At 43.1% G+C, this 27,282-nt stretch overlaps 1 protein-coding gene and 1 long non-coding RNA gene across 3 annotated transcripts in view; both read right to left on the bottom strand.

Moving 5' to 3' along the window:
• dlgap1b (DLG associated protein 1b) overlaps positions 1-27,282 on the bottom strand; it is a 274,671-nt gene that overhangs the window by 21,146 nt on the left and 226,243 nt on the right. For both annotated transcript variants that reach the window (XM_021563015.3, XM_021563016.3), the window contains exons 7-9: positions 6,094-6,302; positions 5,752-5,901; positions 5,404-5,486 (exon numbers count right to left, since the gene is read on the bottom strand). In XM_021563015.3, the coding sequence (XP_021418690.2) occupies positions 5,404-5,486; positions 5,752-5,901; positions 6,094-6,302 (442 nt within the window). The remainder of the gene's footprint in view (positions 1-5,403; positions 5,487-5,751; positions 5,902-6,093; positions 6,303-27,282) is intronic.
• LOC149977437 (uncharacterized) overlaps positions 25,176-27,282 on the bottom strand; it is a 38,004-nt gene continuing 35,897 nt past the window's right edge. Inside the window, exon 2 of the long non-coding RNA XR_016486652.1 lies at positions 25,176-25,315. This is a non-coding gene — a long non-coding RNA (uncharacterized LOC149977437). The remainder of the gene's footprint in view (positions 25,316-27,282) is intronic.

Below are 27,282 nucleotides of genomic sequence, written 5' to 3' on the forward strand. Positions count from 1 at the left end.
AAATATTGTCTGTGAGTATAACAGAACTGATATTGCAGGCGAAAACCTGAGGAAAATCCAACAAGGAAGTGCCTAAGAGAAACGAATCTCCCTGTTCCATTGCATGCCTCCCTCCATTTAAAGGGACAACCAGATTCCTTTCCCTATGGCTTCCACGTGGTGTGAACAGTCTTTAGACGTCATTTCAGGCTTTTATTCTGAAAAATGAGGAAGAAGGATCACATCACGTCAATGGATGGCTGGGTGCCAGCAGAGTTTTGCATGCGCAACAGCTTGGAGCATACATTTTCTCTCTCTCTCCTATTGAAAAACTACGGTCCGGTTGAAATATTATCGATTATTTATTGTAAAAACAACCTGAGGATTGATTATAAAAACGTTTGACATGTTTCTACGAACTTTACGGACACTATTTGGAATTTTTGTCTGCCCCGTCGTGACCGCTCGAGCCTGTGGATTTCTGAACAAAACGTGCCAACCAAATGTAGGTTTTTGGATATAAAAACAATCTTTATCGAACAAAAGGAACATTTATTGTGTAACTGGGAGTCTCGTGAGTGCAAACATCCGAAGATCATCAAAGGTGAGTGATTCATTTTATTGCTTTTCTGACTTTTGTGACCAATCTACTTTGCTGCTAGCTGTTTGTAATGTTTTATCTGCTGAGAGAGATGTCCTAACATAAACTCTTGGATAGCTTTTGCTCTAAAGCTTTTTTGAAATCTGACACGCCAGGTGGATTAACAACAAGCTAAGCTGTGTTTTGCTATATTGCACATATTTTTTGTAATTTCATTTGAATTTGGCGCTCTGCAATTCAGCGGATGTTGACGAAAATGATCCCGCTAACTGGATGGGTGCGCCAAGAAGTTAAGGAGTTTTTAGAGGTATCTGTACTTTACTATTTATATTTTTGACAACTTGTATTTTTACTCCACTACATTCTTAAAGAGAATAATGTGTGTGCATTCACAATTGACTTTTTACACATTTGATTATGTTACACTCTTATTCAGTGATGGAAAACGTACCCAATTGTCATACTTGAGAAAAACTAAAGATACTTTCAAAGAAAATGACTCAAGTAAAAGTCACCCAGTGAAATACTACTTGAGTAAAAATCTAGAAGAATTTGTTTTTAAATGTACTTAAGTATAAAAAGTATAAATAATAATAATAATAATAATAATAATAATAATAATAATTTCTAATTCCAAACCAGACGGTACCATTTTCTTTTCATTTTTTTATTATTATTATTTTTTTTTTGAATTTTACCCCTTTTTCTCCCCAATTTCGTGGTATCCAATTGTTGTAGTAGCTACTATCTTGTCACATCGCTACAACTCCCGTACGGGCTCGGGAGAGACGAAGGTTGAAAGTCATGCGTCCTCCGATACACAACCCAACCAAGCCGCACTGCTTCTTAACACAGCACGCATCCAACCCGGAAGCCAGCCGCACCAATGCGCCGGAGGAAACACCGTGCACCTGGCCACCTTGGTTAGCGCACACTGCGCCCAGCCTGCCACAGGAGTCGCTGGTGCGCGATGAGACAAGGACACCCCTACCGACCAAGCCCTCCCTAACCCGGGCGACGCTAGGCCAATTGTGCGTCGCCCCACGGACCTCCCGGTCGCGGCCGGTTATGACAGAGCCTGGGCGCGAACCCAGGGACTCTGATGGCACAGCTGACGCTGCAGTACAGCGCCCTTAACCACTGCGCCACCCGGGAGGCCCCTTCTTTTCATTTTTCAATTCACGGATAGTCAGGGGCACACTCCAAAAGCATTTAAAATCAAAGCATGTGTGTTTCGTGAGTCCGCCAGATCAGAGGCAGTAGGGATGACAAGGGATGTTCTCTTGATAAGTGTGTGCATTCACAATTTTCTTGTCTTGCTAAGCATTCAAAATGTAACAAGTACTTTTGGGTGTCAGGGAAATGTATGGAGTAAAATGTACATTATTTTATTTAGGAATGTAGTGAAGTAAAAGTAAAATTAGTCAAAAATATACATGGTAAAGTAAAGAATAGACACCCCAAAAAACAACTTAAGTGGTACTTTAAAGTATTTTTTCTTAAGTACTTTAAACCACTGGCCTTATTCTAAAATTGATGAAATGAAAAGAAAATCCTCATCAATCTATACACAATACCCCATAATGACAAAGCAAAAACAGGTTTTTAGAATTTTTGCAAATGTATAAAAAATGTATCACATTTACTTAAGTATTCAGACCCTTTAATCAGTACTTTGTTGAAGCACCTTTGGCAGCATTTACAGCCTCGAGTCTTCTTGGGTATGACACTACAAGCTTGGCACACCTGTATTTGGGGAGTTTCTCACATTCATCTCTGCAGAGCATTGCCGCACAGCTATTTTCAGGTCTCTCCAGAGATCGGGTTCAAGTCCAGGCTCAGGCTGGGCCACAAAGACATTCAAAGACCTGTCCCAAAGCCACTCCTGCGTTGTCTTGGCTGTGTGTTTAGGGTTGTTGTCCTGTTAGATGGTGAACCTTCGCGCCAGTCTATGTTCTGAGCGCTCTGGAGCAGGTTTTCATCAAGGATCTCTCTGTATGTTGCTCCGTTAATATTTCCTTTGATCCTGACTAGTCTCCCAGTCCCTGCCACTGAAAAATATCCCCACAGCATGATGCTGCCACCACCATGCTTCACTGTAGGGATTGTGCCAGGTTTTCTCCAGACGTGACGTTTGGCATTCAGGAAAAAGAGTTCAACCTTGGTTTCATCAGACCAGAGAATGTTGTTTCTCATGGACTAAGAGTCTTTTAGGTGCCTTTTGGCAAACTCCAAGTGGGCTGTTGGCACTCTGTCGGAGTGACCATCGGGTTCTTGGTCACCTCCCTGACCAAGGCCCTTCTCCCTCTATTGCTCAGTTTGGCCGGGCGGCCAGTTCTAGGAAAAGTTTTGGTGGTTCCAAAATTCTTTCATTTAAGAATGATGGAGACCACTGTGTTCTTTGGGACCTTCAATGCTGCAGAATTTATTGTATCCTTCCCCAGATCTGTGCCTCGACACAATACTGTCTCTGAGCTCTATGGACAATTCCTTCGACCTCAATGCTCGGTTGTTGATCTGACATGCACTGTCAACAGTGGGACCTTATATAGACAGGTGTGTGCCTTTCCAAATCATGTACAATCAATTTAATTCACCACAGGTCAACTCCAATCAAGTTGTAGAAACAATGGAAACAGGATGCACCTGAGCTCAATTTCAAGTCTCTTAGCAAAGGGCCTGAATACTTATGTAAATAAGGTATTTCTGTTTTTTATTCATAATAAATTTGCTAACATTTCTAAAAAAAAACTGTTTTTGCTTTGTCTTTATGGGGTACTGCGTGTAGATTGATGAGGAAAACAACATATTGAATCCATTTTATAATAAGGTTATGTGGACAAAGGGAAGGGGTCTGAATACTTTCTGAATGCACTGTACTTTCTACTCCATACATTTTCCCTGACACCAAAAAGTACTCGATACATTTTGAATACTTAGCAGGCCAGGAAAATTGTCCAATTCACACAATTATCAAGAGAACATCCCTGGTCATCCCTACTGTCTCTGACCTGGCAAACTTACTAAAAACACATGTTTCATTTGTAAATGATGTCTGAATGTTGGAGTGGGGGGGGGGGGGGCGTCTACCCCTCCATAAAAATAAGAACATTGTGTCCTCTAGTTTGCTAGAAAGGAATCTGAAAATATTTATACTTTTATCTTTGATAATTAAGTATAATTTAACAATTACATATACTGCTAATACTTACACCTACTTAAAAACAAATGTAGACTTTTACTCAAGTAGTATTTTACTGGGTGACATTTACTTGAGTTATTTTGTCTGAGTTGTCTGAGCAGACAGCTGACAGATGTCTTGGAAAGGCAGCCAGGTTGTTTGTAGTGTTCCTCTCTTTTACTGCTCTCCTCCACTCCCTCTCAGTTTGGCAGGCTTAAGCCCAGTTCAAACACTGAGGTGAGGTTATGACCCCCCCCACACACACACACACTCACACCTTTTCTGTGAGTGGGGTAGGGCCACAGAAGAGATGCACTCTCACCGTCTGGGAATCTAGTGTATAGGGGCACTCTGCCCAGACCATGACCTCCCAGAACAGACAGGCTGCGACACACACAGACACAGACACACGCACACAAATTCAAACATGCACTAAGGGAAGGCACATGTGTGACATTAAACCCTAGAGCCACTTGACTAGTGGAAGTGTCTACAGGAGTTAATGTTTTCCTTGGCTGCTTGGAGATGTGCCTCCTTTTCAATGCTTGGCTAGTCAGCTGAGGAAAGCTCTTTGAGGAAAAACTCCAGATTACTTTGTCCCAATTGGCACCCTATTCTTTATGTTGTGCACTACTTTTGACACGGGCAAATATGCCCAGCCATAGGTCTCTGGTCAAATGCAGTGTACTATAGGTAATAGGTTGCCGTTTGGTACACAGTCCAGATTTCTGCATCTGACTCTGAAACTGCAGTCCTGTGCATGACCTTGGTAGGTTGAGACTGGGCTCTTTGATTCCTAAACATGTTCTGTGTACAGTATGAAATCAGATTACTGCATCTAGTGCAGTCTCTAAATTGGTCATCTCCCCTCAGCTCTGACTAACAGAGGGGTTACTGTGCTAAGTGGATGGGAGTTACGCAGGCAGACACACTGACACATAACTGCCTGCTGTGTGACATATTTTAACACAACTCCAGGAACCAGGAACGTTCCCCGACTTCCTGCCTATGCAAATGTTCCTTGTATAAGTCAGTCAGGGGTCAGGGCAGTTGTCCAATGAGGTGGTCAATTGGCACGCTATAGGGGCTTTAGTATAAGGGTTTAGGGGGAGATAGGGGACCTATAGGAACTGTTACGTGTAGGGCAGGAAAAGGGGGAGTTGGGGTTGTACATGACCAGAACCCCCCCCCCCCCCCCTCGCAAAGTGGCCTGGCCACATCACAAATGCTGCTGCAACAGATGGCTGTCAACTAACTGCCCCCACTCCCTTCCTATCCCCTCCCTCCAACACATCCTCCACTTCCCCAGCTGTCACTGCATGCATGGGCCCCCTAGTCAAGGGGCTCTGATGCCCAAACTCCTCCGAGCTGGGGGCAGCTGTTGTGGAGTGAGGTGTGGCGTGGGATGGTGGACCCGACAGCCTATAGTCACTAGGCCCAACCCGAAGGTACACATTTATACACATACAGCTCTCAGGCCTGAGGGGGAGTGTCAGAGAGAGGTGCCAACTGAATGCACAATGAGTGGACAGTCAGCTAGCAGAGACACCAGCAGACTGCAACAGGATACAAGATAAACACTACCATGAATGGCAGAAAATCATTCACACGCTCCGCTCTCTCTTTCTCTCTCGCTTCTCACCATCTCTCCTCTTCCACCTGGATGCCTACTGACTGGAATTTGGAGTGCTCCTCTGTCCCCCCAACCTCCTCTGGTCCATCCACCTGCAAACCGTATACAGATTTTTTGTTGTTGTTGTTGTATTTTTATATAAACTTTTTTTTTTTTTTTACTTAATTTTTTTATAATCTCTCCTGGACAGACTATGTAAACATAAAATGGTAGAATCAGACCAAATTACGCAATATTTTAGTTTGGGTTTTAACCGAGATAAGTCAATTAAGAACAGACCACAGGTCAGTGTGTGGTCAGCATGTAGTCATTGTTTGGTCAATACGCTCATAGGCATATCTGTGTCTGTTCTCTGACCTGTATCCCTATGGAGAGGCACTTCCGGAGGGTGTCTCTCTTGCTGTTGGTGGAGGCAATGTTGGTGGCGGTGATGGTGCTGTTGGTGACATGCTGGCTGGCTGGGCCGTGGACCTGGGCATTAGCTGCCTCGATGGCTGCCGTCAGGGCCTTTATTATAATAATAATAATAAAATAAACAATAAAATATGTTTTAAAAAAAATGTATTTATTTTTTTATTGATTTGACAAAAACACAAATTGACACTGATAAAATCACAAATGTCAAAAACAGATGATTGACATACCGTTAAGTTTTATAATATTTTCAGAATACACAATATACTTTATTATATGATATACCTTCATACTGTCGATGCTCTCTCTGGAGTTGGACAGGCCGGGCTGGGAGGTGCTGATGTGGGTCCGGGGGCCTGACCCCCCGTCCATGTAGGCGTCCTGGGCCGACTCGGTGCTGCTCTGGGCCGTGATGGAGATAAAGGGCTTGGGCGGGGTTGTGCGCGGCGGTACCGGCGGAGGCATCTTCTTGTACGTGGTGATACATGATGACACTGCAGAGGGGGACAGGAGGTGGAAAACCTGGTTAGAGAACGCTACACAATATACAGAGAGAACTACAAAATGATGGAGAAAATATATTGATGACACTGCATCGCGGAAATGGGAAAAAGTGGTTAAAAATCTACAAAGGAAACTACAAAATTATGAAAACAAAAAAATATCAGTGCAGAGGGAATGTGGGGTAAAATTTGTTTTAAAAAACGACATAAAAAGTCAGAGAACAAACATATATATATAAAAATGTTTTTTTTACTTTTTTTTTTTTCAAGTACATTTTTGCAAGTACGTACAGTACAGTAGTAACCTCATCCCCAGGCTATTGCACACAGCACAATTAAGCCTGTGATATAAACTATTGAAAGTTGGCCTTTATTTTTTATTACCTTTATTTAACTAGGCAAGTCAGTTAAGAACAAATTCTTATTTATTATGATGGCCTACCCCGGCCAAACCCGGATGACACTGGGCCAATTGTGTGCCGCCCTATGGGACTCCCAATCATAGCCGGTTGTGATGCAGCCTGGATTTGAACCAGGTACTGCAGTGATGCCTCTTGCACTGAGATGCGAGGCGTTGAAGAGGGTTAGGGGGAAGGTGTTGTGGGAGATGATTGGTTGGTAGATTAAGCCGATTAAGCCAATGCATATGCGCACGGAATTTCTCCTGGTCTTTTTGTATTAGCTAAGGAAGGCCATGTTTGGGCGGAAGTTTTTGTGCGGAAGTGCCTGGGAACGAGATTAAGTACAGTAGTGACTGAGTAGTTCACAGGACGATTAGCTAGGCTTGCTGTCAAATGAACAAGTAGTATAGAATCGAGATTAGGAGCATCTTCAACAAAGCTTAGTTAAACTACTAAAAAGGTTTGTCTGTTGGTCACTTCACTTGAACTACGGATCTAGTCTATTGTGGCTGAAAGCTGCCATCCTGATCTCCTCTATTGCCTGACCTCCTTTACGTAATCATAACAGGCCAACTGCGTGTGTATGTGTGTGTGTGTGTGTGTGTGTGTGTGTGTGTGTGTGTGTGTGTATAAACAAAGACGTGTACTGAGTAATGAGTTAGGGTGTCACTGCAAACAAGTCCTGACGCAAAGATCAATTCTCAAACAAACAAGATCCACAAAATCACTCACACTCATACATACATCAGTTCTCTCTCTCTATCACTCTCTCTCTGTCAGTGAGTGCCATCTCCGATTACAGCGACAGATTGGCAGTTGTGCAGGCCCTGGTCTCACAGTGTGCAGGGAGTCCACACAGAGCACATCAAATGGCACCCTATTCCCTATACAGTGCAATACTTTCAACCAGGCCCTGGTCAAAATTGTGCACTTGGTCAAAAGTAGTGCACTAGGGGATAGGGTTCACACACAATATTTCCAAGGCACTAAACACAGAACATAACACCACAGAACATAGCAGCGTTATGTCTTTGATTTCTCCTCCACATGTCCCCATCAGAACTAGGTTATTGGCTGACTCCTGTCCCAGAAACTAGGACAGTGAGATCATTTCCTGGATCCCTTTAATCCCTGAAAAAGACAAACATCCTAAAGCGTACGGTGCGAGCGGCATACAGTGCCCATTGTCTGCCAAACCCTGAGTGCGGCGCACGGAGTGTGTGTGTTTGTGTGTGCGTGAGTGAGTGCCGTGTCGAAAACCATTAGATAAAATGTTTATGTGGGCCCTCCCACCTGCTCTTGACAGCTACATTACCGCAGCAAAGGTGAGAGGGTTGCCTGGCTGGCGGGCTGGCTACCTTAAAGCCTCCCGTCAAGACCCGATTGAATTAATCCTCAAAGGCAGCCATGAGTCTGTACAGTCAAGTTTTGACAAGTTTTCAGATAAGGATGCTTACATTATAAGATTGTATTTTGGTTAGATTATTGTAGCTAACAGGAAGAGTTGCCAAAGACTACGTTACCAGGTGTTAGCTAACGCTGTACTACTTGTTCAAGAAAATAAGTAGCACAATTTGTATATTAAGAGAAATATATAGTATTTTTGTGCCATCCAGTTAAATTTGTAACAGTGCAGCACAGCCTTAAGCCACCCCGTGAGAAAGCATCCTACACTCAAAAAAAATGCTGGCTTAAAAACAACCCAATTTAGGTTAATATTGGACAGAACACACTTTATTTTGACCCAGACACTTTGAGTCACTTATGCTATTTTTTCAACTAATTGGTTTATAACCAATCACATCAGATCCTTTTCAGAGCGGATCTAATTGGTCAGAAGACCAAATAGTGAAAATAATATTAGAATTTGGCTTCCTATGTGAAAGCAGCCTTAGCTGGGTTGTTGGTTTATTGATGCTGGGTAATCGAGCTACCATGTCAGATCAGAAGACTGGAGGCGTGGCTTAGTAGGGGCGTGGCTTTCAAATAGTTATTTTTGGCCACCCATGAAAGTAAATGTCATTCTGGTTCATAATGTGTTCTATTGCCATCACATGTTTGTAGCTTTTACAAGATTATGAGTTCCTCAGGTGCCTTTGTATATCCCATTGTTGGGAGAGTTACCACTTAAAATAATATTACAATAAATGTTAATATTATAATTAATATACATATACATACACACATATTAATATATGTGCAAAAAATATTGAAGGGACATTTTAATAAAATTTTAAACAATAAAGTGGTGACCATCCCAACATTGAAATATGCAAAGGCATTAAACCTTCAAAAGTATCAGTGATTAACCTTAACATGTGATCAGAACAGAACTGGAATTACATTTACTCTCATGGGTGGCCAAAAATAACTATTTGAATGCCACACTCCTACTAATCCATGCCTCCAGTCTTCAAAGAAAACAACCCAACTAAGTAGGTCAAAATAACCCAATGTGTGTTCTGTCCACTATTTACTCAGTGCTGGGTTGTTTCTAACCCAGTTCTGATGTTTTGCAGATGTCTCTATGGGTCTATGATTGAAACACTGCTAATCTCTACAAAGGTCACTGAGTACAGACCAGTAAGTATAAGCACCCACCCACACTGTTTGTGTTCCAAATGGCACCCTAATCCCTTTATAGTGCACTACTTTTGACCGGGGCCCATAGGACCAGCTCATTGGGCTCTGGTCAAAAGTAGTGTGCTGTAAAGGGAATAGGCTGCCATTTGGGACACACAGACTGACCTGACACAGATAGAGAGAGAGGCGATGGTCTTGGCCTTGCCAGGCGAATAGTGAGCAGAGGTTCAGGGGATTGAATGTCAGTCTTTATGAAGCTCTATCGCCTGCAGTCACACACACACACACACACACACACACACACACACACACACACAGCTAACCTTGTTGGGACACACAATTCAGTCCCATTCAAAATCCTATTTTCCCTAACCCGTACCCTAACCTTAAACCTAACACTAACTCCTAACGCTAACTCTTAACCCTATCTCTAGCTCCTAACCCTAACCCTTAACGTAATTATAACCCTAACACTAATTATAACCTTAACCCTGAAATTCCCTAGAAATAGTATTTGACCTTGTGGGGACTAACAAAATGCCCCCAATTGGTCAAATTTTGGTTTAATTACTACTCTTGTGGGGAACAGAAGTCTATACCCCCCCCCCCCCCACACACACACACACTGTGAAGAAGGCTTTAAAGAACATTGCGTTTTCATGTTTCTCCAGTAAGAGGGATATGAAACTGGAGACAACGCCATGCCCCTCCTATCTGTCACTGCTCTGCTGTGGCCAGACAGAGAGGAGGTGAGGACTGGGCTGTGTATGCTGAGACAGGTTAAGTAAACACGCTAAAGAAGCTTGAACATGCCCCCCTCTACACACACACACACACACACACACACACACACACACACACACACACACACACACACACACACACACACACACAGGGCTGTTGACACAGTGCAGCCAAACATTTCAATCTGCCATGACCACCTCAAGGCACACTGCAGACTTCCTGGCCTGCGACTGATATCCCCGCCATCCATCTGAAACTATTGTTGTGTGTGTGTGTGTGTGTGTGTGTGTGTGTGTGTGTGTGTGCTTAGCAACTTAATGAACACAGTGAACTTCATACATCCCTCACAGAGATAAACCAAGAGCTTCCAGATCTGAGTATCCCAATCCCGCCACTTGATCTTCAAGAGTCCCAGTTCAATTTGGCTGTCCATATGACACAATGCGGTTCCAGTGATGTGAGGGTAAATTACAGAACAAACGCAATGATAAATTATGACACAGAGGCCTCTCAGGGGTGTGTGCTTAGTTCCCTCCTGTACCTCTTGTTCACCCACAACTGTGTGGCCATGAATGACTAGAATACCATCAGCAGGTTTGCTGATGATACGACAGTGGCTGGCCTGATCACCGACGGCGATGAGTCAGTCTACAGGGAGGAATTCCTAGACTTAGCAGTGTGGTGCCAGGACAACATCCTCTCCCTTAATGTCAGTAAGACCAAGGAGCTGGTCGTGGACTATAGGAGAAAGAGGGGAGAGCACCCCCCCATCCACATCAACAGGGCTGTTGTGGAGTGGGTTGAAAGCTTCAAGTTCCTTGGTGTCCAGATCACTAAGGACTTAACATGGTCCACACACCCGCACAGTTGTGAAGAGGGCAAGGCAGTGCTTCTTCCGCTAAGGAGGCTGAAAAGATTAGGCATGGGCCCTCGGATCCTCAAAAGTTCTACAGCTGCACCATCGAGTGCATATTGACTGACTGCATCACCGCTTGGTATGGGAAATGCTCCACCCTTGACCGCAACGCGCTACAGAGGGTAGTGTGGACAGCCCAGTACATCCAAGATGATCCAAGATGGCGTAGCAGTGTAGTCATGTTTTGTTCGTCCTCTCGTGTACTTTTGTATTTTTCGTATTTTTTGTATATATTTCCCCCCCCCAAAAAAATCTCTTTTCGATTTTTAATTCGATTATACCTTCCGGTAACCTGCCTCACCCAATGTGATACGGAATCGCTATTATTTTTTAACTTTAGAACACATTCAAGAACCTCCAGAAGCTAACCAGCTAATTAGCTACAAGCTATTTAGTCATTGTTAGCCACTGCTAGCGGCTTTTACCTTCTGCACAGATACCAGCCCTGTTCTTAGCCTGGATATTACTCGCCAATCTATCAGTATCGGACTGTCTCTCCGCAACAACGCCGGATTCCTGCCGTAACCCCTGGGCCACAACTTCTAATCTTCACAGCTAGCTTGCACCCTCCGAGGCACCCAGTACCGAAGCTATCCCTGAGGCCCACCCCCCGGCCTACTCAGCTGTTCACCCGAAACCCACTCATACAAGGCTAGAGCCCAATACTCCACCGGATCCTTGCTGTAAACTCTGGACCTTGGCACCGGATCACCGCTGCTACCGATTGGCTATAGTGGCTAACGCCACTGCCACGAAGCTAGCACCAGTTAGCCGTGAGCCAGGCACATCTCCCGGCTAGCAAACAAAATTCTATAATACCTCTTTCGCCATCTGGCTTGGATTCTCTGTCGACGCGGCGCCCCGCAAATACTCGGCTGTGCCTTCCACCGGCCTCCGTCTGAGCAGACCCCCCTACCACCCCCGGGCTACTAACTTTAAACGCTGTGTCGCCCGCGTGCTAGCGTAGTGGCGGCTTCCCTGTTCCACCTACTGCTGCCCCCTGGACACTATGATCACTTGGCTACATAGCTGATGCCTGCTGGACTGTCCATTAATCACGGTACTCCATTCTGTTTATTAATGTTTTATCTGTTGGCCACAGCCGCAAACTCAGGCTCTGTGTGTAGTTATGTTATGTATGTCTCTCTCAAATATCAATATGCCTTGTATACTGTTGTTCAGGTTAGTTATCATTGTTTTAGTTTACAATGGAGCCCCAAGTTCCACTTCTCATACCTCTGATACCTCCTTTGACCCACCCCCCACACATGCGGTGACCTCACCCATTATAACCAGCATGTCCAGAGATACAACCTCTCTTATCATCACAGAGTGCCTGGGCTTACCTCCGCTGTACCCGCACCCCACCATACCCCTGTCTGCACATTATGCCCTGAATATATTCTACCACGCCCATAAATCTGCTCCTTTTATTCCTTGTCCCCAATGCTCTAGGTGACTAGTTTTGATAGCCTTTAGCCGCACCCTCATCCTACTCCTTCTCTGTTCCTCGGGTGATGTGGAGGTAAACCCAGGCCCTGCATGTCCCCAGGCACCCTCATTTGTTGACTTCTGTGATTGAAAAATCCTTGGTTTCATGCATGTCAACATCAGAAGCCTCCTCCCTAAGCTTGTTTTACTCACTGCTTTAGCACACTCTGCCAACCCTGATGTCCTTGTTGTGCCTGAATCCTGAGATTTCCATACCCAACTATAACACTTTCCGTCAAGATAGAACTGCCAAAGGGGAAGGAGTTGCAATCTACTGCAGAGATAGCCTGCAAAGTTCTGTCATACTTTCCAGGTCAATGCCCAAACAGTTAGAACTTCTAATTTTAAAAATGAATCTCTCCAGACATAAGTCTCTCACTGTTACCGCCTGCTACCGACCCCCCTCAGTTCCCAGCTGTGCTCTGGACACCATCTGTGAATTGATCTAGCTTCAGAGTTTGTTCTGTTAGGTGACCTAAACTGGGATATGCTTAACACCCGGCAGTCCTACAATCTAAGCTAGATGCCCTCAATCTCACACAAATCATCAAGGAACCCACCAAGTACAACCCTAAATCCGTAAACATGGGCACCCTAATCGACATTATCCTGACCAACTTGCCCTCCAAATACACCTCTGCTGTCTTCAATCAGGATCTCAGCAATTAGTGCCGCATTGCCTGTATCCGCTACGGGTCCGCGGTCAAATGACCACCCCTCATCACTGTTAAATGCTCCCTTAAACACTTCTGTGAGTAGGCCTTTCTAATCGACCTGGCCCGGGTATCCTGGAAGGATATTGACCTCATCCCGTCAGTTGAGGATGCCTGGTCATTCTTTAAAAGTAACTTCCTCAACATCTTAGACAAGCATGCTCTGTTCAAAAAATGCAGAACTAAGAACAGATATAGCCCTTGGTTCACTCCAGACCTGACTGCCCTCGACTAGAACAAAAACATCCCGTGGCGGACTGCAATAGCATCAAATAGTCCCTGTGATATACAACTGTTCAGGGAAGTCAGGAACCAATACACGCAGTCAGGCCAGCTTTTTCAAGCAGAAATTTGCATCCTGTAGCTCTAACTCCAAAAAGTTCTGGGACACTGTAAAGTCCATGGAGAACAAGAGCACCTCCTCCCAGCTGCCCACTGCACTGAGGCTAGGTAACACGGTCACCACCGATAAATCAATGATAATCAAAAACTTCAACAAGCATTCCTCAACAGCTGGCCATGCCTTCCTCCTGGCTACTCCAACCTCGGCCAACAGCTCTGCCCCCCCCCCAGATCACTGACCATCTCGAATCCCACCGTACCGGTTTCCGAGCCGGTCACGGGTGCACCTCAGCCACGCTCAAGGTACTAAATGATATCATAACCGCCATCGATAAAAGACAGTACTGTGCAGCAGTCTTCATCGACCTGGCCAAGGCTTTCGACTCTGTCAATCACCATATTCTTATTGGCAGACTCAGTAGCCTCGGTTTTTCTAATGACTGCCTTGCCTCGTTCACCAACTACTTTGCAGACAGAGTTCAGTGTGTCAAATCGGAGGGCATGTTGTCCGGTCCTCTGGCAGTCTCTATGGGGGTACCACAGGGTTCAATTCTCGGGCCGACTCTTTTCTCTGTATATATCAACGATGTTGCTCTTGCTGCGGGCGATTCCCTGATCCACCTCTACGCAGACGACACCATTCTGTATACTTCTGGCCCTTCCTTGGACACTGTGCTATCTAACCTCCAAACGAGCTTCAATGCCATACAACACTCCTTCCGTGGCTTCCACCTGCTCTTAAACGCTAGTAAAACCAAATGCATGCTTTTCAACCATTCGCTGCCTGCACCCGCACGCCCGACTAGCATCGCCACCCTGGATGGTTCCGACCTAGAATGTGGACATCTATAAGTACCTAGGTGTCTGGCAAGACTGCAAACTCTCCTTCCAGACTCATATCAAACATCTCCAAACCAAAATCAAATCTAGAGTCAGCTTTCTATTTCGCAACAAAGCCTCCTTCACTCACGCCGCCAAACTTACCCTAGTAAAACTGACTATCCTACCGATCCTCGACTTCGGCGATGTCATCTACAAAATAGCTTCCAATACTCTACTCAGCAAACTGGATGCAGTTTATCACAGTGCCATCCGATTTGTTACTAAAGCACCTTATACCACCCACCACTGCGACCTGTATGCTCTAATCGGCTGACCCTCGCTACATGTTCATCACCAGACCCACCTGCTCCAGGTCATCTACAAGTCTATGCTAGGTAAAGCTCCACCTTATCACAGTTCACTCGTCATGATGGAAACACCCACCCGTAGCACGCGCTCCAGCAGGTGTATCTCACTGATCATCCCTAAAGCCAAAACCTCATTTGGCCGCCTTTCCTTCCAGTTCTCTGCTGCCTGGGCTATACTCAGCCTTGTCTCAGGATGGTAAGTTGGTGGTTGAAGATATCCCTCTAGTGGTGTGGGGGCTGTGCTTTGGCACAGTAGGTGGGGTTATATCCTTCCTGTTTGGCCCTGTCCGGGGGTGTCCTCAGATGGGGCCACAGTGTCTCCTCACCCCTCCTGTCTCAGCCTCCAGTATTTATGCTGCAGGAGTTTATGTGTCGGGGGGCTAGGGTCAGTTTGTTATATCTGGAGTACTTCTCCTGTCCTATTCGGTGTCCTGTGTGAATTTAAGTGTGCTCTCTCTAATTCTCTCTTTCTCTCTTTCTTTCCCTCTCTCGGAGGTCCTGAGCCTGACCATGCCTCAGGACTACCTGACATGATGACTCCTTGCTGTCCCCAGTCCACCTGGCCGTGCTGCTGCTCCAGTTTCAACTGCTCTGCCTTATTATTATTGGACCATGCTGGTCATTTCTGAACATTTGAACATCTTGGCCATGTTCTGTTATAATCTCCATCCGGCACAGTCAGAAGAGGACTGGCCACCCCACATAGCCTGGTTCCTCTCTAGGTTTCTTCCTAGGTTTTGTCCTTTCTAGGGAGTTTTTCCTAGCCACCGTGCTTCTACATCTGCATTGCTTGCTGTTTGGGGTTTTAGGCTGGGTTTCTGTACAGCACTTTGAGATATCAGCTGATGTACGAAGGGCTATATAAATAAATTTGATTCGATTTTTGCGAATGGAACGAATTGCAAAAATCTCCCTCACCAACTTTAAACATCTACTATCTGAGCAGCTAACCGATCGCTGCAGCTGTACATAGTGCATCGGTATATAGCCCACCCAATTTACCTACCTCAGCCCCATACTGTTTTTATTTTATTTACTTTTCTGTTCTTTTGCACACCAGTATCTCTACCTGCACATGTTCATCTGATCATTTATCACTCCAGTGTTACTCTGCTAAATTGTAATTATTCACTCCTATGGCCTATTTATTGCCTACCTCCTCATTCCTTTTGCACACAATGTATATAGATTATTTTTTTCCCTACTATGTTATTGACTTGTTTATTGTTTATTGTTTACTCCATGTGTAACTCTGTGTTGTTGTCTGTTCACACTGCTATGCTTTATCTTGGCCAGGTCGCAGTTGCAAATGAGAACTTGTTCTCAACTAGCCTACCTGGTTTTATTTATTTATTTTACCTTTATTTAACCAGGCAAGTCAGTTAAGAACAAATTCTTATTTTCAATGACGGCCTGGGAACAGTGGGTTAACTGCCTGTTCAGGGGCAGAACGACAGATTTGTACCTTGTCAGCTCGGGGGTTTGAACTCACAACCTTCCGGTTACTAGTTCAACGCTCTAACCACTAGGCTACACTGCCGCCCCGTTGGTTAAATAAAGGTGAAATAAAAAATACAAATAAAAACATCACTGGGGCTGAGCTCCCTGCCATCTAGGACCTCCATATCAGGCGGTGTCAGAGCAAGGCCGGAAAAATTGCCAAAGACTCCAGCCACCCAAGCCATAGACGGTTCTCTCTGCTACCGTCCAGTAAACAGTACTAGAGCATCGACTCTCAGTCCAACAGGCTCCAAAACAGCTTCTACCTCCAAGCCATAAGACTGCTAAATAGCTAGACTGCTAAATAGTCAATTAATGGTACCCAAACTATCTGCACTGACATTACACACATTGACACTACACACATTGTAGACTCTATATACATACTCACTCACACACACTACATTGACACTCCCACACACACACACACACACTTTTACACTCATCATTTGCTGCTGCTACTATGTTCTTTATTTTACTCTAATTATTTAACATTTTTATTATAAATGTTGTTTTTTTACCTCTTTTTCGTGATATCCAATTGGTAGTTACAGTCCTGTCCCATTGCTGCAACTCCCGTATGGACTTGGGAGAGACAAAGGTCAAGAGCCATGCGTCCCCCGAAACACAAACCTCCCAAGCAGCACTGCTTCTCGACACACTGCTCTCTTAATCCAGCCGCACCAACGTGTCGGAGGAAATACCATCCAAATGGCGACCGTGTCAGCGTGCACTGCGCCCGTCCCAAGACAGGAGTCGCTAGAGTGCGATGGGACAAGGACATCCCGACCGGACAAACCTTCCTCTACCCGGATGACGCTGGGCCAATTGTCTGCCGCCTCATGGGTCTCCCGGTCGCTGCCGGCTGCGACACTGCCCAGGATCCAACCCGGATCTGTAGTAACGCCTCAAGAACTGCGATGCAGTGCCTTAGACCGCTGCGCCACTCGGGAGAGCCCTTACTCTTATTATTATTATTATTATTATTATTATCTTTCCTGATGCCTAGTCACTTTACTCTGCCTCCATGTACATATATACCTCAAATGCATTGTACCTCTGCACATTGATATGGTACTAGTACTTGTAGTCCCTGTATAATCTTGTGTATTTTATTTTATTCCTCTTGTGTTACTATTTTATTTTATGCATTGTTGGGAAGGGCTGTAAGGAACGAGATGAGGTAGAGGTGGTCATCTCAAGCACACCCACACCAGACAGTTTCTAGGATGCAGTTTGTCTGAAGGAATGCTGTGGGAGGAATGTGACTCTGGATTCCTCAGCTCCATTAGGAGGGAATGTGTTCCCGCTTTAAATGAAGAGCAGCTTATAAAGGCTTCATAAAGTCTCAATAAAGCCTTCATTAGCACTACATACATGTGTTGCAAATCATCTATAACCGTATCCATAGTGTCTGTTAAATGGTGTATATTATATTACTCTAAATTAAAACAATTCTAGGATGGCCCAACCTCTTTCGCTCTTGGGTGCATAGGCAACATTGGACCTGACCTCAACTTTCCCCCAAATGCTGTGCTGCAGGATGACATAAAGTCATGCATAGCAAAAAACGTTGGTAGGGCCCTTTAAAATCTTTTTTTATTTTTTGCCTAATTCCGTTATATTTCTTTGGGTATTTCTTTATGTTTTTTCTTTTCCAGGTTTCTGATTTCTCCCATTTCTTATGGTTTTCGCTATAAAAAGCACAAATTGTTTATAGCAAAAAATAGCAAAAGCTTGGATGTTCTATGGTCACAACAATGTTTAAACCCCATCAGGGTTTAATTTGATATCTGGGAAAAAACGAAGATATTTACATTTTGAGTGGTTGCCCTTTAATTGAAGTGCACATGCACCTAGCACTGTTTGGTTAGCAGTGTTTCTTTTGCACAAATGTGACGGAGTTCGCAAATCAAATACCCACTGGACAGCTTTAAACGGGTAAGTTAACTAATTTAAATGACCATAAATAAAAGTTGTGTTTAGCTAGATTACATGCAGTGCTTGACCAGCACCTAAAATGTTCTACTGCTTGAGCTCCTGTTCCTCTTATAGAATATTAGCTCAAAAGTAATGTGAAGCTCTTGCACCTAAATATAAACAATACCTACACCCAAAATGATTACCGGCACCTATTGCAGTCCAAGTCAAACACTCATTACATGGCTACCTCAAATCGTTATTTCAAATCATTTTGGGGACTTCACATCAACTGCTAGCTAGCTAACACATGTCAGATACAGTGGTTCCTCCTTTAAAAGTTGCGTCATACTGTAGAATTTTTAACATTAATGCCAGTTAGTGCTAGTTTGATCACCAGAGGGCATCTTTGAGAAGCATTTGATCATCTTCAATATTGGCATTACTATAAAATGTAAACCTTTTTTGTAAGAACATAGTATATGGGATTCATTTTAAGAAATGTAGCTTAATTAATTTGATTAATATTATGGTGTTTCTATTCCAATAAAAAATTAAAACAAAACCCTCAGGGTTTCAGTTAGAATGGAATGGAAAATATGGTGCTGTACAACGTGACGGTCGGGAGTTGGCTACAGCACTAAGAGCATAAGAGGATTGGAGGATTCTAAATTAATATCTAAGGGGAATTTTTTGTTAGGGCAAATCTGATCTGTGAGAATATCTAAAGAGGTTTATATAATTCTGAATACATTAATAATAATAATAATAATAATAATAATAATAATAATAATAATAATAATTTCCGCTTTGTTTAAAAAATAACAATATTTTGGAAATTATTTTGTTTTCATTTAACCTAGAGTGAGCGAGAACAAGGCCATTCTTGAACATGGGGTGAGACATTCTCACTAATTACTAAATAAAGCCAGTTTGTTATTTAGAATTCTCTATTCTTGTTTCTAGAGGGAGAGAAACCAAAAGCCGCCTCGTGGGTCTCACGGTCGCGGCCAGCATGGGTATCGAACCAGCATCTGTAGCAACGCAGTTTGCACTGCAATGCAGTGACCCCTGCGCCACTTCTTTAGGAAAATATGGCGCTGTACAATGTGACTGTCGGGAGTAGGCTACAGTACTAAGAGCATAACATTTCCACACCCTTATTGTAGTGTAACCAATACCCAAATGGAAATTCAGTGAAAAAAACAATCTCATGGATTTATCACGACCAGTCTCAGAGCAGCGCGAAACGATGCTGAAATGGTTATTGCTTCAAATCCTATTGCTTCTAACTTCAATATGCTTTTTAAATAAATAAGACCTACACCACTTTTAACAGCACATTACTCAACACTAGTGAGACTAATTTTGCCTACGGTAGGCCGTCAGTATATCTAAAAATATTTTTTCAATGACGTGACTCTCCGCCAATAATTACATTTAGAGGATTGGAGGATTCTAAATTAATATCTAAGGGGCATTTTTCATTAGGGCAAATCAGATCTGTGAGAATGTCTAAGGGGCTTTTATATCATTCTAAATTATTTAATAATAATAATTGCTTTGTTTAAAAATTAACTATATTTTGTAGATTATTTTGTTTTCATTTAACCTAGAGTGAGCGAGAAAAAGGCCATTCTTGAACATGGGGTGAGACATTCTCACTAATTTGTAAATAAAGCCAGTTTGTTATTTAGAATAATGTATTTCTGTTTTTAGAGAGAGGGTCCCCAGGTGGTGACCGGCACAAGTATTGAACCAGCATATGTAGTTTGCAAAGAAATCCACAAAGTTGTTAATGCTGATCATTTAGAATCATTTAGAGTCTGCAACCAATCAATCACGGACAGTTGTGACACAACCAACCTAACTAAGAAATACATTCTCCCCCTACCCTCCTCCTAGGCAACTTAGTCCTGCTAATAGCCTTGCTAATAGCCATAATGCCACTGTACAATGTGACCGTGTGTGTTTGAGAGAGTATTTTCCAGTAAGCAACAATGTTTACCTTTTATTAGCCTACTTTGTTCCAATATTTCTGTCATTCAGTGATATTTATTCCCATATTAATTCCATAAGATCCATAAGGAAATAAACATCTGCATTTTGAAAGAGTATATTTATTATTATTTTATTATCGAAAGCATAAAGATGCTGATGAAGAAATACAGTACTGTATACAGTGGGACAAAAAAAGTATTTAGTCAGCCACCAATTGTGCAAGATCTCCCACTTAAAAAGATGAGAGGCCTGTAATTTTCATCATAGGTACACTTCAACTATGACAGACAAAATGAGAAGAAAAAAAAAATCAGGATTTTTAATGAATTTATTTGCAAATTATGGTGGAAAATAAGTATTTGGTCAATAACAAAAGTTTATCTCAATACTTTGTTATATACCCTTTGTTGGCAATGACAGAGGTCAAACGTTTTCTGTAAGTCTTCACAAGGTTTTCACACACTGTTGCTGGTATTTTGGCCCATTCCTCCATGCAGATCTCCTCTAGAGCAGTGATGTTTTGGGGCTGTTGCTGGGCAACTCCCTCCAAAGATTTTCTATGGGGTTGAGATCTGGAGACTGGCTAGGCCACTCCAGGACCTTGAAATGCTTCTTACGAAGCCACTCCTTCGTTGCCCATTCCTCCATGCAGATCTCCTCTAGAGCAGTGATGTTTTGGGGCTGTTGCTGGGCAACTCCCTCCAAAGATTTTCTATGGGGTTGAGATCTGGAGACTGGCTAGGCCACTCCAGGACCTTGAAATGCTTCTTACGAAGCCACTCCCATTCCTCCATGCAGATCTCCTCTAGAGATCTCTAGAGATCCTCTAGTGTTTGGGATCATTGTCATGCTGAAAGACCCAGCCACGTTTCATCTTCAATGCCCATGCTTATGGAAGGAGATTTTCACTCAAAATCTCACGATACATGGCCCCATTCATTCTTTCCTTTACACGGATCAGTTGTCCTGGTCCCTTTGCAGAAAAACAGCCCCAAAGCATAATGTTTCCACCCCCATGCTTCACAGTAGGTATGGTGTCCTTTGGATGCAACTCAGCATTCTTTGTCCTCCAAACACGACGAGTTGAGTTTTTACCAAAAAGTTATATTTTGGTTTGATCTGACCATATGACATTCTCCCAATCTTCTTCTGGATCATCCAAATGCTCTCTAGCAAACTTCAGACGGGCCTGGACATGTACTGGCTTAAGCAGGGGGACACGTCTGGCACTGCAGGATGAGTCCCTGGCAGCGTAGTGTGTTACTGATGGTAGGCTTTGTTACTTTGGTCCCAGCTCTCTGCAGGTCATTCACTAGGTCCCCCCGTGTGGTTCTGGGATTTTTGCTCACCGTTCTTGTGATCATTTTGACCCCACGGGGTGAGATCTTGCGTGGAGCCCCAGATCGAGGGAGATTATCAGTGGTCTTGTATGTCTTCCATTTCCTAATAATTGCTCCCACAGTTGATTTCTTCAAACCAAGCTGCTTACCTATTGCAGATTCACAATTTGTGGCTGACTAAATACTTTTTTGCCCCACTGTAGGCTTTATCTGAGATTTTGCGGTTGCACACGCACTTTAAACATTTGGATAATAAAGCATTTAAAGCATTTTGAAGATAAAAGCCGCCTGCATATGTTAATTAGGCTACTGTGCAGTCTGACAAGTAAACATAGCCTACAGTACATACTGTAGTAAACATGGTAAAGTGCCTAATTCCTTACATAAGGGAGAGCAGGCCATGTCCAGACTTTCTCAGTGACCTCAGGTACTCATTAACTCGGTCTTTACTGCTTTTTTGGGTTGCATCAGTCATGGACAGAAACTTCAGAGACACTGTATTGACGATGAACACCCGGAGGTTCACTGGTAAGCCACATTTGCCTTGGGATCCATCCCAGTTAGTATTCTGTGTCTACCCGTGGTATCTCTCTTCAGTTACACATCCTTGGAATAGCAGAACAGCATGATGGTCAGGACGGCCCTTGTTGTGCCTGGTGAGCAGTTGGTCAAGTTCTGTTGTCAGAAGAGGAATGGAAATGTCAGGGTGAACCGACGACCTGATGAACCCGCCAGAGCTCACAGGTGTGCCTGGCATGGATTGTGACTCCATCTCCTTCCTCGTCCTCTTCAACGTGTCATTCTCCCCTGGCCGTGGAGCTGGGTGGAAGTGCAACTAAAATGTAGTTTAAATAAACATCTGCATTTTGAATGCCTTTTTTCTCGTTATTTTATTAACGAAAGCATAAAGATGTTGATGAAGACATACTGTACTGCTGTTTTGAGTTAGAAATGTAACAATTTAGAGTACTTAAGCATTGAATACATTGCAAGTAGAGGGATGTTCACAAATACAATAGCCGGAGTATAAAGAGTCTATTGTCCTGCTAATACTGTAGGGCCACACCTGCTACAGTACACTTGTGAAAAACAAGTGTTTGAAAACCTGTTTTCAAAATGCCACCAGCTGTCCATCACTACTGTAAATAAAAACACAGCCTCTTGTTTACCTTCTTTATTGTAACCACAATGTCACAAATAATTTATATCTACCTTTCTAATTACTTTTAGATTTTGTGATTTACAAATGTTCACTTTTCATGTCATTTTTCGTTAAATCCAGTTCAAATTTAAGTATAACTTTTGACTGACGCCTTTAGTGAGAGGTCTAATGCTTTAACACTTAATAATATCTGCCCTCCGAATTAATATCTAAGGGGCATTTTTGAAGCAATTATTACTTACATTGTTTTAGTTTGAACGTGCAGACAGGTACTAAGAACAGAGGGAACATTTCCCCAGTCAGCGTTTCCATAGTCAGTGGATAAGGCTGGAGAACTGCAAGGCAATCCCGTTGTGCGCCACTCGGGAGCCATGACCAATATATATAGGCCTGCTGGATATGTTGTTTGCAGAATTCACAGCCTGCTAGGCTTGTGAAAAAATATATCTGTGAGGATATCTAAGGGGATTGTATATAATGCTAAATGAATTAATAATAATAATAGCTTTGTTTTAAAAATAACTATATTTTGGAGATGATTTCATTTTCAAATAACGTAAAGTGAGTGAGAAAATAGCCATTCTTGAACATGGGGTGAGACATTGTAAGCTAATTTGTAAATAAAGTTTGTTATTTGGAATGATTTATTCTGTTTTTAGAGGGAGAGAAATCAAAAGCCTACCATCACCTCATGAGTCTCCACGGCTGGCACAGGTATTGAACCAGCATCTGTAGCAATGCAGTTTGCCCTTTGATGCAGTGTCTTAGACTGCTGTGCCACTCAGGCGCTGTACAACATGACTGGTCAGGAGTAGGCTACAGTATGAGCAAAAGAATCCTAACATTTACACACCCTAATTGTAGTCGAGGTTTCTCTTAGAATAAAAACCTTAATGTAACAACAGTTTTAGTAAGTAATACTGATGAGTAGTAACAAAAAAAAAGTTTATTTTTAGAGACACAGTAGCGCCTTGGGATCCAAAAGCATAATCAGTGCTCTAACTCCCCTTTGCGCTGGTCTGTAGCAATGAAGTAGTGACGCAGGGTACCGTACTAAATCACAAATTACCTCTAAATCCAGCAGCATAATCACAAATCTTTAAGTTGAGCAACCACTGTAGATAGCTAGCTAACGTTAGCAGCATAAGCTGCCAATATGACATTTTGCTAGCTAGCTAGCAGGCTCAGCTAAAGAGAGCTAGGTTGTATCTAGCTATAGCTAATAATCTGTCATCTTCTATTACAGAAAATATTTGAGCTGGACAATCAGGTTCTGATTATATTGAAGGTGAATTTAGCTCAGAAACCAGTTAGTTAGCTAGGTCCAGGCCTAATTGTTTTGTATTGTATTGGTTGTTATTAAATAGTTTTTTATATGTTAGGTAGATAGCCAAGGAAGGCACTGAAACCCAAGCTGTCCCCGCAAACCCTGGGATTAAAACACCTTCCTCTGCAACTGGATCCTGGACTTCCTGATTGGCCGCCCCCCAGGTGGTAATGGTAGGTAACAACACATCCGCCACACTGATCCTCAACACGGGGGCCCCTCAGGGGTGCATGCTCAGTCCCCTCTTGTACTCCCTGTTCACTCATGACTGCACGGCCAAGCATGACTCCAACACCATAAATTTGCTGATGACACAACAGTGGTAGGCCTGATCATCGACAATGACAAGACAGCCTATAGGGAGGAGGACAGAGACCTGACCGTGCTGTGCATGGACAACAACCTCTCCCTCAACGTGATCAAGACAAAGGAGATGATTGTGGACTACAGGAAATGGAGCACTGACCACGCCCCCATTCTCATCGACGGGCTGTAGTGGAGCAGGTTGAAAGCTTCAAGTTCCTTGGCAAACTATAATGGTCCAAGCACACCAAGACAGTTGTGAAGAGGGCACAACAAAACAAAAAGAGGGCAGTGTGTACGGCCCAGTACATCACTGAGACCAAGCTTCCTTCCATCTATACCAGGTGGTGTCAGAGGAAGGCCCTAAAAATGGTCAAAAACTCCAGCTACCCTAGTCATAGACTCTTCTCTCTGCTACCGCACGGCAAACGGTACTGGAGCGCCAAGTCTAAGTCTAAGAGGCTTCTATGCAGCTTCTACCCCCAAGCCATTAGACTCCTGAACATCTAATTAAATGGCTACACAGACTATTTGCATTGCCCCCCCCCCCTCTCTCTTTTACGCTGCCGCTACTCTCTGTTAGTATCTACGTATAGCCACTTTAATAACTCTACCTACATGTACATATTACCTCAATTACCTCGACTAACCGGTGCCCCCACACATTGACTCTGTATTGGTACCCCCTGTATATAGCCTCGTTATTGTTATTTTTATTATTTGTTCATTTTATTTCTTATTTTATTGTAGGTATTTTTCTTAAAAGTGCATTGCAGGTTAAGGACTTGTAAGTAACCATTTCACTGTAAGGTTTACACCTGTTGTATTTGGCACATGTGACAAATAACATTGGATTTGAAACCCAAGTGCTTGAGATTGCCTCCTCAAACTCATTTCATTCCTCAACAACTTCATCCCCAGACTGCTGACATTGCTGACAGGTTAGTTCATACCTGTAATTTAAGACTTTTAATGTAATGGTTTACGTTTATTTTTGAGCATCCGTCTCTTCATTCTTGGAGATTGTTGAAAAATATGTATCATTTGTGTTTCTTCAAATCCAAGGGTAACCTGTAACAGAGTGGCATCACATGAGTTGTTGTCTTCCATAGGAGAAGAAGATGGCAAATGACCTGACGGATGATGCTGAAACCCTTCTAATGGCAAGACAACCTGAAAAATATAACAGGCCTATCATAATTCTGATTTTACCATCATACTTTATTTGTTCATTATGGAATTTGTCATATGTCCTGATCCCAAAAAAATTCCTGATCACATTAATAATTTGAGATTCGTTTGAAATGTTGTTTTCCCCTCGAGGCTCATTTGGCGATGTGGCCCTGAAGGTAGTGCCTGCCATCCTGCCTCCATCGTCATACAGAATAGATGGGGAAATGATTTGCGCTTAATATACGGTCTTTAAGTATGTAGGCTAAATACTAACACTTAATATGACTATTTCTACAATGCAAACAACCTTTGCTATCAGTGCAGCGCAAAAATGCCCATATCCAGGTGATGCGACAAAGGCATTTCCTAACAGACCCGCTAACTTTCTTTGTTGTTACTTTTAAGGTTGGAACCAACAGGCAGAGGCAAGAACGGTTTGTCCTCCAACTCAGGGACATGCTACGCTGTTTACAGCACTGTTTAATGTAATTGCATTGCTTGACTTTTTAAAAACTTAATGTATTTGTAGTGTTCCAACTTTTTCAATTTGACATCCCATGTGTTAGGGATAGGGAGAGTGATAAGTGGGGGTGGGGTAATGGGAAGGGGTTTAAAAATGTAAAAATAAAAAGGAACTGTATGGTTTAAACTTGCCTTGAATGTTTATTTCTTTTAGCTGATAGTGATCATTCCTTAAGCGTTAATGCATTTGCCTCATTCATATGTGTGTTATGAATTACCAAAGGTGTCTGACTTTTCAAGTAAGTACACTGTCACGCCATATAGTCTTTATGGATGTGTTTTGAATGACGAAGGTCTCCCACTTCAGACAAAGTATTGCAGGACAATACATAAAGTGTTAATAAATAGCTTATAAACATTCTGCCGATTTATGGTTCTCATGATCAACAGGTAGGGTGTGAGAGGTATTTAGATGGGTTGATGGACCTGCAAGGCTTGCGTCCATCCGTCCGTCCGTCTGTCTGTGTATCATAGCCAAAATGATTTGGGAGGAGTCCTACCTGAGACCACTAGCCACCAGGTATTCCTCTTCTGTTACCATGCTGGAGACCAGGGCTTGATTACAACCTGTTACAACAGTGCCAACATTTTGTGGCTGATCTTTCAGCGGGGGAGAGGGTGAATATGTCCTGGCTGGGCCCAGCACCGCACGGTATAGTTTGTTATATGTGTGTGTCATCCTGAAGCACAACATGTCACCCTTCATAAAGCACATGTTTATGTCATATTCGACATATTATGACACATTTGATACTGGTGATTATGTCACACAGTTAAGCCACATCTATAAACCCTTTTTAAAGCATACGGTTATAGATGATTTGTGACACAACTATGTAGTGCTTATGAAGGCTTTATGAAGCCTTTATAAACTGCACTTCGTTTAAAGTGGGGCCGGGAAGGTATATGAAAAACCTTTTCCCTCTCTTTTTCTTTCTTAGTCACTCTCTTCCTCTTTAAAACTAGGATTTCATTCCATTTTGATCTTAGGCTTACCTGTAATTCATTTGGTTTAACAATCAAATGAATGCATTCTGGTGTGTAAGACAGACTTGCAATAACACACTTTTTTAATTAAAGTGGTGCTTGGGTTGAAATCTAATTTCCACTCCTTTCTTGAGGTGAAGCCTGCTGCGTGTATTGTCATTGTCATTCCAAAGAAGAGGGAAAAGGAGTTTGTGAATGACAAAAGTCTTCTTGGCACTTGCCCAAATCCCTCTTTGACAAATGCTTCAAAAAACCCATGCTGACAGGCTTGTGTGAATAGCTGTTCTCCGGGTGAATCCCCTCCCTCAGGGCTAGATAGAATCAAAGACAAACCCCCCCACACACACTCCTCACAC

This window comes from Oncorhynchus mykiss, chromosome 15, assembly GCF_057628025.1.
Source record: "Oncorhynchus mykiss isolate SJ-2025 chromosome 15, ASM5762802v1, whole genome shotgun sequence".
NCBI classification, from domain to species: domain Eukaryota; kingdom Metazoa; phylum Chordata; class Actinopteri; order Salmoniformes; family Salmonidae; genus Oncorhynchus; species Oncorhynchus mykiss.